Source organism: Pagrus major, chromosome 16, assembly GCF_040436345.1.
Source record: "Pagrus major chromosome 16, Pma_NU_1.0".
NCBI classification, from domain to species: domain Eukaryota; kingdom Metazoa; phylum Chordata; class Actinopteri; order Spariformes; family Sparidae; genus Pagrus; species Pagrus major.
In genome coordinates this window covers 21,461,568-21,475,814 of record NC_133230.1, presented here as the reverse complement: position 1 = coordinate 21,475,814, position 14,247 = coordinate 21,461,568, and the positions used below count along the sequence as shown (strand labels likewise).

Genomic DNA, 14,247 nt, shown 5'->3' with positions numbered 1-14,247 from the left:
ATATCAAATCTGAGTATACTGGAATCAGGCTGTAAATGAACCACCATGTGTGTGTTTTTTAAATTTCTATTAAACTCTTCTTAGTTGCTCAACCCGCAGATTCCCAGAAAATTAAATACAGAGCACAAGACTAAAGTGTCAAGTGTTTAAGTATTGTCATTGATAACCATATAATTGGTCTGTGGTGTTCAGAACCAGAAGAGGGTTCTTCAAGCCTATGTTGCATAAGGCAACTTTAAACCTGTAAATAGAAACACAGCTTTTTTAACAAAAAAATGCACTTACAGGAGTCTATGTCCTTGTTGCTACGAAACACTCTTGTCAACTTGTGATGAATATGAGTCAACCAGTACTTTACAGACTTAATGTTTTCTGTCCAAATATGCCTTAAAAGTAAAAAGTAATGTTCAGGATTCAGCTGTAGAGCGGTCTGTACCTGTCTTAATAGAGCCCACTGTCAAGGTCACCTTTAGCTTCTCCTGTTCATTCTCTGTTGACCTGTGCATTATTGCAAACATTAGAGGCCTTGGACAAAATATTCCATCCCTCTCTTGGCTATATGATGCTTTGTTGTGTTGCACTGCTGCACATTTTAACAATGTGAGAGGGAGCTTGGCTTGTTGTGGTTTTCCATCTGTGTTCTGAACGTGAATTTTGCTTTGAAACAACAACTAAAAACTGAACTAAAAGTGTATGTGTAACACTGTGCAACTGCTCTGGTGGGAGTATATTATTGCAAGAAGCTGACATCCACCACAGAGAAAAAAAAAAGACTTTTTTTTGCAAGCTCAAGAGGGAAGGAAGAAGACTATTGCTTATTATTATGCAATATTCCAGCAGAGGAAAACTTTTTCATTTCAAAGACTAAGATGACACAAATTAGACCACAGATCCAGGGTCCCCGATGTTATTATTATCATTATTATTATTATTATTATTATTATTATTATTATTATTATTATTATTATTATTTATCTATCTTGTCAACCGTTGAGCTTTAATTTTGAAAATATAAGAGCGGATGTGACGTCATACCTGCTAGCAGCAGGTATGTCGTGGCGGAAGCTTGTCGTAGTATTTACCTGCTCCAGTTGAGTGATAAGTCCATTTGTTCATTTACAACAAATGGACTGCTGTATTGTGTCCGCACTGTGGTGTTTGATACCACTTTATTGTCTTGTTCACTTCCTGTGTTTCATTTTCGCGGATGCGGACTTCACGCTGCTGTGGGGGAGTCTGTTAGGACACAAGCCAGGTGAGTGGACCCTGTCACGACTCATTCACAAACCAGGGCTTATATTCACTTGATGTCAAGATGTGGCTCGAGTCCCCCTGAACTGGAGGTAACGTTAAACCTTAACACAATCGTTAAACAATAACTAGTTTCACCTTTGACCCACTTCATGCTCCTCTGAGCTCCACAGTACATATGTGAGGAAAGCTTTCCCAAGTGCTTCAAGATTGTACTAAAGTGAATGTTGCTTCCCAATATTGTTAAAGACAGCACACAGGGTTGGTAAAAACAACAACAAACACTTATGCTGTGTCTAAGATGATTAACTCAATCTAATAGTACTGCATTGGTAGAAGTAGTGTGAAGACTGCAATAGGATGCTTTGTTAAATCTGTCAGTCCTCCTAACGCTAACTCTGTTTACTCTGGCCAGGGCGTTATTAAAGCAAAAATATATAATATAGTAGAGAATCATGGCTTCGTAATCCACATAAAGATACAGTAAGGCGTATAGTCCCAGCATATGACATGAATTGACAGTTGTGTCTTTTTGTCAATCAGAGAATAAGCTGAAGGGGCTGGTGGCTTGGGTCACTGGAGCCTCCAGCGGTATCGGAGAGGAGCTGGCCTGCCAGCTAGCCAAGTGTGGCTCCCGTCTCATCCTGTCTGCAAGACGTGAGGCTGAGCTGAAGAGGGTGAAACAGCGGTGTTTAGGTAAGAGAATTGTTTTATTATAATGTACTTAAAATTCACCAGTACTTAAATTTAAAGTCTTTAACTCTGCCAGTTCAGGTACGAGTATAACACAGTCACAACACTTTGCCGTAGAACCTTTTCTCTTATTTGCGGCCTTCTTTCTCGAACAAAGAGTACATTGCATAAGGGTGTCAGTGCTTGACCTAACTTTGTTTCATTGCCATTCAGTCTGAAGCTGATTTCTTTTCATCATGTATTCCTCAAGAGTGCTCTGACCTCCAGGATAAAGACATCCTTGTTCTTCCACTGGATTTGTTGGAGAGGACATCGCATGAGGAAAAAACTAAAGCTGTGATCCAATACTTTGGACGTGTAAGGCCACTGCGATTGTTCTTTTATAATACAGGGTTTCATCACTAGTGTCATTGCAGCATTACTATTCGTTCAACAACTCAATCGCAATACTTAATTCACTAGTTTTTCAGTTATATAGACATAGCCTTGGTGTTCTCTTCTCATCATAGTATGTACAGATGTGACAATGAATATGAAGCCAGAGTTTTCTCTCCATAGAAATTCTGTTTTCCTTTTCTCCGGTTTCATCCAATTTTCCATGCCTTGCCAGATTGATATCCTCATTAACAATGGTGGCCGAAGCCAGCGCTCTCTCTGCATGGAGACCAGTGTTGATGTGTATCAGGCCTTGATGGAGCTCAACTTCCTGGGTACGGTCTCCATCACCAAGCAGGTGCTGCCTCACATGACGCAGCAAGGCACTGGGAGCATTGTGACTGTCAGCAGTGTTGTCGGCCTTGCTGGGGCGCCCCTGGCAACAGGATACTCTGCCAGCAAACATGCTCTCCAGGTGAGGGGAATACAGACAGCAACTACACTAGTGTCATTACTTCATGTTTTTTATTTTAAATTTGTTTTCTCTCATTTAATTTTCCAGTAAGTTGTTGACAACATATTCTCTTTCTCTTTGTATACCCGGTTCTTGATTGTTATTGCATTGTCGACAGGGTTTCTTTAATTCCCTTCGGACTGAGCTGACTGACTTTCCAAACATACTCATCAGCACAGTGTGTCCAGGGCCTGTGCAGTCACAGATAGTCCAAAATGCCTTCACAGAGGAAGTGAACAAGGTAATTTATCAACAGAGCTGTTGATTGTGGACATAAAAATCCTGTATTTTACCTGTATTTGATGCATGTGGTATTAGTTTGTTTTCAGTAACCTGTTTCCTTTCCATTACCAAAGCCTGTGGCCAAAGCTGGTAACCAGGAATACAAGATGCCAACAAGTCGCTGCGTGCAGTTAATGCTGGTGGGAATTGCCAACGGCGTCAAGGAAATGTGGATCGCGCAGCAGCCCTTCCTCCTGTTTTACTACGTCTGGCAGTACGCTCCCACATTTGCCTGGTTCATCACAAACAAGTTGGGCAGAAAAAGGGTGCAGAATTTCAAAGCTGGTCTGGTAGGTATATAATCTCTGTACAGAGTTAATATGGTGCACATTCAACCTAAGCAGAGGCTAGATTTATCTTCAGGGAGGTCCAAAAATCACCACAATGTTTTTGGCCTAATACTATTCTATTAATAATTTGATATTTTGTGGATTAAAATAATTGCAGACAAGACAGTGTGCAAAGTTCAACCAGCCTTAGATAGAGTACATGATTAAAATCACACTAAACAGTGTACCCTTACTGGCTATCTGTGCTAGTTCCAATGTGATGCTGAAACTCTGCATTTGTTCATCTGATAGTCACCTACTTTCACCGTTTTGAGCTCTCACAGCGAAGAGCACTAGTCATTAAGTAGATCTGTGGGACAATGCAGATGCCAGGCAACCAGCACTCCAGGAAGTTACTGGTCCTGGTTCAGGACCAGTAACTAATAGCAATAACACAAAACTCTCCATAAAACAGCTTATTATCTTGTTTTACACTTAGGCTTTTGCTTGGATTAGATGTATTTTACCTTCAGACAGTCGACCTAACTTTTTCCCGTTTTCAGTCTTTGCTAAGTAACTGGCTGCTGGCTCCAGCTACATATTTATCAGTATAGACTATAGTATAGATGTGACAGTGCTGTCAATCTTCTCATCAAACAAGAAAGAGTATTTCTTAAAATGAAACGTGTTTGGATGTACCATGGGCGTATTAGACCTTTAACAAAACATTTCCTGTACTGATGCAAAATAATTTTCCATATTTAAAATGTATGCCCACCTGATGAAATTCAGATAAAACAGCTCACTTTACTCAGAAAGCACTCTCATGTGATGTGACAAAGTTGTTACTGTATGGTTGGGGCTTACTGCGTTAAACCTGAGACTGGGGGATTCTCAACATCTCTGCACCGAAAGTACTTAAAGCAGAATATTGCAGACACAATGCAGAGCTGTCTCTTGACAGCTGGGGGGGCCTTAGCTGTTATTGACCTTGCTTGAGTCTAATAAGAATAAGACGGTGGCCAGGGTATGACAGTGAGCTTGACTATTTCCCGGCGGTGCAGACTGACTGACTGACTGACCAGTGTGTCTGTTGGCCTCTGCTGGTCAGTGACAGCTCAGGGCCATGTAAAAAAGGTCATGTTCCAGTAGGCCAGACATTGAAGCGTCACATGCTACCGTCTCTTACGTATCCTTTGAAGATAAAAAAAAGCTGCCATCTTCAGCCTATACAACTTGAAAAAATTGACACAATGCTCCTAAACCATCAAGAAGAAAAAAAAAGCTCGCCAGGAAGCAATACATTTTCAACATCAGTGTTGACACCTAGCCTTTTCTTTTGCAGGATGCAGACTCGGCATACTTCACCAAGCCCAAGACCTCCTGAAAGTCACATCCTCGAGAGGAAACACATTTATTGCATTCCAAATAGAAAAGTGATTTCCCTGCCAAATTTTGGGGTCTTTGCCTTCATCTAGAGGGAAAACTTTAAGGACACTGCTGCTTCAACAGCTCAGAGCCGTCTGCCCAGGGCATGGCAGGGTCTGACAAAAATGGGTCATTTTAATTTTATTATGCTGTCATCTCAAATGTAAATTGTAACAAACATATCTAACATCATTATGTCAACTTAGCATGGATTCCATGTAGGAAGGCCTAATAAAATTTAGTTTAGATCAATTTTCTGTTTCTTTTTGTTTAGTGAAATACAACACCGCTTCTGCCAAGCTATTTTATTATAAGTATATACAGTTACACATATAAAAATCAACAATATGTACAAGAGACTATGGACAAAAATTCATTTAACTCTTCGTTCTAAATTGTAAACAAGTGAACTGTAAACAAAACAATAGCACTAAACACCTTACACATACAGCAAGACATACCCAAGGCACATCCTCGATATCTTAGCAAAACATTAAAGTTCTTGTCCCGTTTTTGTGGGCATGGAGGGGAATCACCTGAAAGTTGTGAAATCTAAAAAGTACAATAAAAAACAGAGGTATTCAGCTGTTGTCTTCTAGAGGGGAGGTGGGCAAATGTATTCACTTCTTTTTAAAGCACAAACAATCAACAAACCACAAAACGTATGTGCTTCGGTGGGAATCAATTAGGGAATCTTTGAAGATACAAATGTTCAAAGGGATTTTTTTCATCTCTAATGTGCTGTTCTAGGAGGTAGTCCACATTCTCAGTTGAAATCTGTTGACAAGATTTTGCAACCTGTACAAGCGTACAGTGGTGATGCCACTGCTTCTTCCTCTGTGGTGCACTAAAATGAAGCACCAAAACGGTCAAATCGATGTATAAAAAATAACAAAGGAGGTTCCCATACAGACATTATACCTCTGAACTCATATGAGTGAACAGTTTCAAAAGTAAAACTCCAAAGTTGTTTGAAGGTATCTGATGATTTTGCTATAGTTTCCACATGAATTTCCGAATAACCATAAACTTTGGAAATGGACATTTGCCTCTGGTAGTACCGACTGAAAAGCATCCTCTTCCCTCTCAACAGAAAGGGCAGAAGAAGCCACAGGTCAGAGGCAGGGGAAGTGAAGGGGGGCTGAGGAGTATATGGGGTATCCCAGAGGGGGATCGGCTGCCTGAACAGTTAGATTCCTCAGCATGAAGGGGTGAGCCTGGATGCTGTAACGCTCCTCGTCATCATTGGTGGCATACAGGAGCTCCCAGGAAAGGTTTGCCCACTGGCCTCGCACCCCCTCTCCATTCAGACGGCCCACGTGCACCAGTTGCTCCTGCAGGGACAGCACTCGCCCTGTGTAGGTACCCTGTTGACCATGCAAGCAAATCATACAAGTGTAAAACATTTCACTGAGATTTTCTCTAAGTTGCTACTGTAAATAACCTCAATTTTATTCAAATGACAGAAAAAAAATAAGCATAGGTAAGGTCTCAACAGATGTGCTTTTATATTTTGTATCTTAGACAGAATGAAAACAAGGACTTGTGGGTGTATTTACCATAGCGAGGTCATGTCCTAGAGAGAATAGGAAAGGTTTCTCCTGAAGCACACTGTCGTGCCAGCCTTTCTCTGTCACCAGGCCAATGTACCAGTCCCTTTCATATTCCTCCAAGGTGCTGAACAATTCCTCAGGGGACTCCATGGGCCCTAGACTTGCTTGATCAAACAGCAGCTTGAAACTGAACCTGAGGGCGAACAAAACCACAGAGGCAGAATTCAATGAAATAATGTCTTTTTTTCTGGCATAAATGAGCTTCATTGATCAGAATTAGCACATCCTAAAAAGTCTGCCAATTTTACCTGAAAGCACGAAGTGCGAGCTGGTAAAGTTCTTTACTTGAGGAGAGCCAGTCGAGTCCTTCTGTCCACAGTATATCTCCACAATAGAGTCTGTAGACGTAACTGGGACTGGTGAAGGCGGACTCAGCCCCTAGTGAGATGAGACATGAAAGTGCAACCTGTGTGTGCAACTCTTTCAAGGCTTCATCCTCCTTCAGGGCTTTGGTCATATCCTCTGAGGTCTCACCCTGCACAGTGGGCCCAAACCGCCCCAAGGTGAACCTGTACCAGTCCTCAGGAAACAAAGGCCTGAGCTGCAGCAAGCGGGAAGGTAACAAAGGTGCTGTCCTCCAGCCTGTCGGTAGGTTGAATACCTCTGACTGGGGGCAGCTGAAGTTCAGCTGAGGGAGAGAGCCGGGACTGTCTCTGAAGACCTCTGCGTTACGGCCTTTATCCACTGCTGGCATCCCGATGCCCAGACCCAGGGGCTGCAGTGGCTGCAGGGCAGAGAGAGCCATGTTTTCAAACAGACTGTCCATCTCCACAGAGCCAGGCAGAGAGGCCCCAATCTGCAGTGCTGCGTGTCCAGGCTGGACCTCTGCTGTCACTAATGCCACTGTCCGCCTGGCTGGTTGAGGTCCAAATAAGTCATCCTCATCTGACCAATCACCAAAGGAAGTCAAACTGGAGCTGTCCTGTCTGAACCTGAGAGAAGACACATTGGATTCCACCATGACAGCCTCAGATGGCTGGTTACAAGTGGTCTGGGCCAACTGGGAGGACTGGGACTTCCTGCCTCCTACTCCCGGCCCTTCTTCACTGCTCCACAGAAATCCTTTATGCTTCTGCACACAGTATCGGAGGAGCAACCAGACCAGTGCTTTCAGAAAGTCATCCTGAAGTTTCCTCAAGTTATCATGAGAGTCAATGATGCCAGAGAGAACGTTTCGGGCATCAGAGTAGACTCGCACCGCGAGGGCAGCACAAGGGGTGAGGGTGTTCCCCCAGTGCAGGTTAAAGCCTTGAGTGAAACCAAGCCGCTCAGGCCGCTCAAATGCAGCTTCAAACACCTCATCCACCCTCCGTGCCTCCACAGTGTGGCAAGATGTCTCCTGCAGCTCCAGGCCCTGTAACAAACAACACCGCACTGTCACCTTGTTGTAACAAAAACATACAGAAATATAAATAACAGAAATATACAGTACCTTAATGTTGACTGTACAGTAGCCATATCCTCTCTCCAGGATCATTATCCAAACCATACGGTCCTGGAAGCGGCCAAGAAAATGAGAGCCTGGGGCTAAAGAACCTACAGGAGGGGAGAGAAAGTCATCAACCATTCATGCATCTATCATGTAAAGAGACGTGAAGTGTAAATTGAGGGCAAGAGGAAAGGAAAACACACAACATACTGCATGTACATCATATAACACACATAACTAAGGGACTCTTGGTGCACATCCCTTTCATTTTGCATCAGCTGTGCGCCCCTCTCCTGACTATGTGGATAACATGGCTACTGGATGAGCTGCAGGGAGACGCGTACCATCACAGTAGTACAGGAAGGTCATGATACTGTTTTAACTGGCTGACTGCACAGAGATCTAAATATTGAATCTTTTTCTTGGCCTTAGCTTTCCATTAATCTCTAAAAACTAATTCCTTTTACACAATGTGGGCTTTTTATTTTGGGTGGCAGAAGACAGCGGGCAGACGTTCATTTCATGACAGATGAATAGCGATGGCAAGGTGATGGAGGCTTTTGTTTTAAGTCGACTAGTGCTTGCTTGGCTCAAAGAATAATGTCATGTCCCATAACGACATCTTAGAATAGTCCCTGCCGCTACCTCATGATGGGAAGTGACACGCTGGGCAGATTCCTTTCCTGCTCGCTGCTCCGCGGCCCCCAGTGTGAGCAGAGCAAAGGAACACTACAAACTGCCATCCTTAGACTGCGAGCATCAACCTAACAAGCGCTTATTCTGAATTATTCATCAACAGCTACATCACCCCAAAAAACAAAACAAGATAGAGTGATGCCATCACCTCAGTCTTGAATCATCGGACCATAAATAATGATTCTGTACTTGCACTGTTTTTTTTCTCTCTTGCCCCCCCCCCGATCGAGCCCAGAACAAAATCCTAGCAGCAGCAGCAGCAGCAGCAGCAGCTCCGTTTGGCCTAAGAGTATTACGCGGTTAATGGTGCGGAAACATTTGGATGTAATGAATACAGATCAGAGCTTTTTTTTTTTGGGTCACTTCACAGGAAGCTTAACTGGATCATGCAAGCTCACGTTACTGCCAGCAATTCCGAAGAGCTGCTCACAACAACATTCCCCTTACTATTAAACCATATGAGGTGACGGTTCAGTGCTCTTTGATCTGCATACCGTCCCTACTTGACCTACAGGAAAGTACGGTCACTGCAATTATTGTACAAGTCAAAACACATTGAAGTTAGAAAAAATAATCATTTTTGAATAATGTTGGAGCTCTGTAGAGTTGTGTGTACTGATGTAGGCTTTAAATGACACAATAATTAAGGAGAAACAGCGTATGTAACTGAAAGCATATTTCGTTTATAGATGTTATTCGGAAACTTTTGATTCATCCAACAGATGAGTTAATGAATGAGGAAAGGAAAATACATTCCAAATATTTAGATAATTAATAAATCATTTTACGATTTAGTGATGATATTTGCAAAGCTATTCATTAATAGTTGCCAATTTCTTCAATGATAAAAATGATTATTTGCAGCAGTATTTATCTGATTAACATATATAGAATATCCAGATAGTTAAGGAGATCTTGTAAATGCTAAAATTGTAATAACTGTTCACTTGAAACACTATAAAACGATTAAAAGTGGACAACTAACCCAGTGACCCTCTTGCAAAGGCCGTCCTGAGAGCAGAGGCCAGACTTCCGCTCATCTGCTGGTAGAAGATTGAGTCTGGGCAGGGACAGGCGGTACCTACGGGGCCTGGCCAACTGCGCTGAGGCCTGGGGAAACCCACCAGGAAGATCGGCAGTGTGAAGAGGGGCAACAGAGGGGCAGAGAGCAGGGCAGAGAGGGTCACCACCGCCAGCAGCAGGGGGCACAGAGAGGCGTTCAGAGCCAAGAGAGTTCCAGCCGACTGGCGGCGCTGCTTCTTCTCTGTCCAAGACGTCACCAGCACAGTCAGGGTAAACTTTAGCTTGGCAAAAAACTGGGTCAGTCTGTCAAAGATGAGGCCCACCTGGATCAGAAAGGCAAACAAGAAAAGCACTGAGCTGTTGAGCCACTACAGGTCTTATCAGCTCATGTCAGTATATTATGTGGTATGTTTAAGTGATTTCTGTGCTTCATTTACTTTTTAAAGTTTTACTTCATGTATGTTTTAGGGCTGCAACTAACAATAACGCGCATGCCAATTATTTTAATTATTAATCAGTTGGTTTATAAAATGGCAAAAAATTGAGAAAAATGGTCATCACAATTTCCGGAGCCCAAAGTGACATCATATTGCTTCTGTTGTCCAACCAACAGCCAAAAGAATACACCACCACTCACTACAATCTCAGTAAGAAACATAAAGCTGAATTAACACCTCTCTTAACACTTTAAATAAAAACTGAACAGATATGCTGTATTGAATTCCATTAAATTGCACAACAGTGGCCATGGAGTATATATTTAATATATTTTTTCAACCATTAATATGTTGCAAAATGTTGGGGGAAAAAAGGAAAAGATAAGTATCAGTAACCATGATGATTTTCCATATTTAAGTTTTGATAAGATGCCCCCATTATTGTATAAATGTTTCAGACAAACATCCCATGCTCTGTCAACAGATCACTGTGCTGTTCACAGCTGCAGTGTAAAAATGTAAGACATGTAGCTGCACTGTTCAAGTCACATTCAAGCCGAAACAGATATGACAGACAACACAGAAGGACCTAATGTGGAGTGGAAATGAATGTTGACCTCACCAGAAGAAGCTGAACTCCAGTCCCCAGGCTGTCCCATCCTGGCACCATGTTGTTTCCTGCTGCAATCCGCATCAAGACCACAACCACCATCTGCAGCAGGGCATCCTCTGAACTCTGCCACACCTACACAGCAACAAACACCAATCACTTTGGGCATGACAACCACAAAAACCAAGCAAAACACACTCTAGGGATAGGGCTGCAACTTACAATTATTTTAAAGTACTGTCATACTTTTCGGTTTTATTCTAAACAAGATCTATGAATTTTGCAAGTTACTTTAAGAATCTGCGTGAAGTTACTCTTCACTGTAATAATTATTTTCTCCATGTTATGTTCACATTGATATTCAGTCTGTGAATGCGTACATACCACTCTAAAGGCTCGTGTGAATCCCACACTGAGGGAAGCCCTGTGGAGCAGCTGCAGAGATTTGTCCATAGACAGGAAAGCAATCATTGCAAATGGAGACACTGTGAAATAAAACAGTAAATGTGGGTCAAAACAGATTCACACACAGAGAATTGTTGTTTTCACACCTCAGTGAGATGTTAAGATTGAAGAACATCAGATCATAACAAGCTCACCAAGATAAAGAAGGACTCTTCTGATTGCTGCGGCGATGTATAATCCTCTGTTCCTCTGCTTGAAAGTCTGCACACTGGACATGCCTTTAGGGTACAGGGGATTGAGGAACACTCCTCCAAATACATAGGCCCCCTGGATCTCTCTGAGAGCCCAGCAGAGGCAGAATAGTACGAGGAGGAGGTAGCTGACAGGAGCCTGAGGCCCAGTGACCAGGCTCTGAGACTGAGCTGAACCGAGGAAGTGATGCAACACCCCTGCCTCTGCCACTGCCACCAGTAGTACGCTCAAATATAGCAGCAGCTCCCTGCAGCCCAGACTCCAGCCAAAAGAACTGGGAGGAGGAGGTGGTGACCCCCCTCTGCGAAATCCACGGTCCCCAAAGGCTGCCCTGGGACCTCTGCAGAGTGTGCCAACCTGGCTGAGATCCAGGCTCAGCAGAAATCCCGTAGAGATGGAGAAGAGAACCACACCCAGGGTTGACGGGATGAAGTAATTACACACAGCCACGCCGGCAGATACAGCAAACATCAACAGCAGCCTGTGAGACAGAGTACACACAAAGAGTCAGACCTGATGATGATGATATACAGGCTACAGTCACACTTGTCACTCAAATGGGACTAAAAGCATGTGGTGAGGACTGATTTCTCACATAAAATGACCACAATATGAACTGCCAGAAAAAAATCATTTATCTACATCAGTGCAAAACTGCTGACGAAAGCTAAGGCACGTTCTTTCAATATGTACCTGAGGTTGCTGGACATGGGCGAGCCTCCTAAGCCAAACACAAGAGCCTGCTCCATGCCCCAGAGGAGCAGGGCATCCAGGGGAGGCAGTATACCGAGCGCCCACAGCAGAGGTAGGAAGAGGAACAGCACATGAAGAACCTGGCTGGCCAGTTGAAGCTCAGGGACTGGGCCTGCGAACCTAAATCAGAGCAGGAAATTGATATTTATTAAAGCAGGAAGCTTTGTGAAATACAGTAGCATAAAAGAGGCCTTCTCAACTGTCACTCACCTATCAGCCAAGTCCACAGCAATGAAAATAAAAATGTAGAGGGGCCGGGTGAGGGGGGTGATCTCATAAGTGTCCTGTGCCTGGAAAGTGGCCGTCTCTGTGGCCGTATTTACTATGAGGGAATACTCAGCTATACACAGTGTCACCCAACTCAGAACATAGACCACCAGGGATATGCCAATGCTGCCGTAGAGAGCAGTCAGTCTGCCAAGGAACACATACCATGTTCCAAAGCCACAGAGCACCCCGGCTAGGACTGTGTGCAGCACCACATTGAGCCCAAACCTCTTCCCAGGGGCAATAAATCGGACCGTCTCCGGGCTGACACAGTGGGTGAATTCCACTTCCTCTTCATCGACCAGTATGTTGGGCGCACCGAGTCTCTCCACTTCGCCACTCCTCCGAGCAGCGTACAATGCCAGGGCCTGGACACCCGCTGCACCCCCGAACATAAGCATACCAGAGAGCACTGTGGCGTGGAGCTCCTGAAGAAGCTGCAGCTGGCAGAGAAGAGTACCAATGCCCCCAAAAAGCCATGGTGTCAAGAACAAGATGGCCTGATTGACGTAAACATATGGTGGGGCACAGTAGCCCAACTTGAAGCGTGGACCCCCCAAAATGGTCTGGGGGAAGCGCTTCCAGAAGAACTCTTGCTTGTACTCATTAAGAAGGGGCACATCTGGCCCCATTCTGACCATTCCCGAAGGGGTGGCAGGTCATCTCCACACAGCTGAAGGAGGGTGCCCATTCATTGTCTCATACACAATGAAGCTACCTGCAATGGAGGAATTATTGTTATCAAGCAAACTAGAGATGCACCAATACCACATCATCATTGTCATACAACAGTAGCCCTAGACTGTGCCTCTTCTGAGTAACATTATACAAATTTGAGTTAAATCACAAATTATATTCTGCAAAATATTGTCAAATATTTGCTGCCTGTACATGGATTGCATTGGAATTAATGAGAACTTCTTCCAAATCAGGAAAATGTAATATAAATTCTGCAATCAACTGAATAAGCACTAATTGATAACATTTTATGTATAAACATATAGGATTTTAATGTTTATTTGATCCCTAAATAAAATAAATTGTATTTGCAAAAGCCATTTAACTGCACCAAGACAGGCATGTTTTTGAAGCCTTACTCCTATGGTACCTCCTAATCTCTCCATCAATCTGATGTCAGAGCATCCTTCAATATCAGGTGAGTTAGCTGTCTTGATATACGCTAATGAAATTGTCGTTAGCACATCATACAACAAGCCGACTTTTAAAAGGGGATGTTTTAATAACAAATAAACCACGAATATACGGTTTATAAGGTATGGCACAAAATGAGATACATGAGCAACAGCTGCTGAGATGCCATAAAAACATACCACAGAAGCAGTAGCTTGTGGATGCGCTAACATGAGCTAACCTGTCCAAGATAGTAACGGGACACATCGACTCACACCTTACGTGCCAAACCAGGTAATTGCCGAAAAGTAAACTGTTTTCTGAACCTCTCTGAGACTCTTTACCTTAGCTAGCTCTATTATTGTTAGCTAGCAGTCTTTTCAGCTTGACTATCCGTTAGCTTACTATTACTAGCAGGTAAATAACAGTAGGTTGGCAACCTGCGGTGTCACCTGTGTGAGACAAACTTACCTTTAACAGCAGAACAGCCAACCGCGGATAAGCTTTGTGTAATATTTGACGATACAGGCAGTATTAGGGGGAAAAAGGCGGAAATCGCCAGCGATAACATTAGCTGCGAGCTAACCGCTTGAAAGCCAAGCAACATCGGCATGATACACAGACAGATTGTAACCAATAGGAGTCGAGACAAGAAGAGAGCGAGTTTCCTGATAGGTTGAAGCGTATAAACCCCGCCCCTTACATCACACAAGCCCGCCCCTTCGACAACTACATACACACACATACAAACCTTATTACAAAACCATGTGTGTTGTGGCTTTTGGATAAAGACAAGAGGGCGAAATTTTGTCAGACTTT

General features: G+C 43.4%; 2 protein-coding genes across 2 annotated transcripts; one reads left to right on the top strand and one right to left on the bottom strand.

Annotated features, from left to right (window-relative positions):
• Positions 1-1,060: 1,060 nt before the first annotated feature.
• dhrs7 (dehydrogenase/reductase (SDR family) member 7) lies at positions 1,061-5,064 on the top strand. Its single transcript, XM_073483726.1, has 7 exons — positions 1,061-1,255; positions 1,795-1,947; positions 2,195-2,301; positions 2,555-2,794; positions 2,952-3,074; positions 3,190-3,405; positions 4,730-5,064. Exons 1-7 carry the CDS (start codon positions 1,126-1,128, stop codon positions 4,769-4,771), a joined length of 1,011 nt encoding a protein of 336 aa, XP_073339827.1. The 5' UTR covers positions 1,061-1,125; the 3' UTR covers positions 4,772-5,064.
• A 38-nt stretch (positions 5,065-5,102) lies between these two features.
• Positions 5,103-14,038, bottom strand: pcnx4 (pecanex 4). The gene is made up of 11 exons (XM_073483724.1): positions 13,900-14,038; positions 12,241-13,015; positions 11,971-12,150; positions 11,220-11,758; positions 11,005-11,105; positions 10,633-10,755; positions 9,536-9,896; positions 7,858-7,961; positions 6,674-7,779; positions 6,372-6,558; positions 5,103-6,179 (listed from the first exon to the last, which is right to left on the bottom strand). Exons 2-11 carry the CDS (start codon positions 12,936-12,938, stop codon positions 5,928-5,930), a joined length of 3,651 nt encoding a protein of 1,216 aa, XP_073339825.1. The 5' UTR covers positions 12,939-13,015; positions 13,900-14,038; the 3' UTR covers positions 5,103-5,927.
• Between the last annotated feature and the right edge of the window lie 209 nt (positions 14,039-14,247).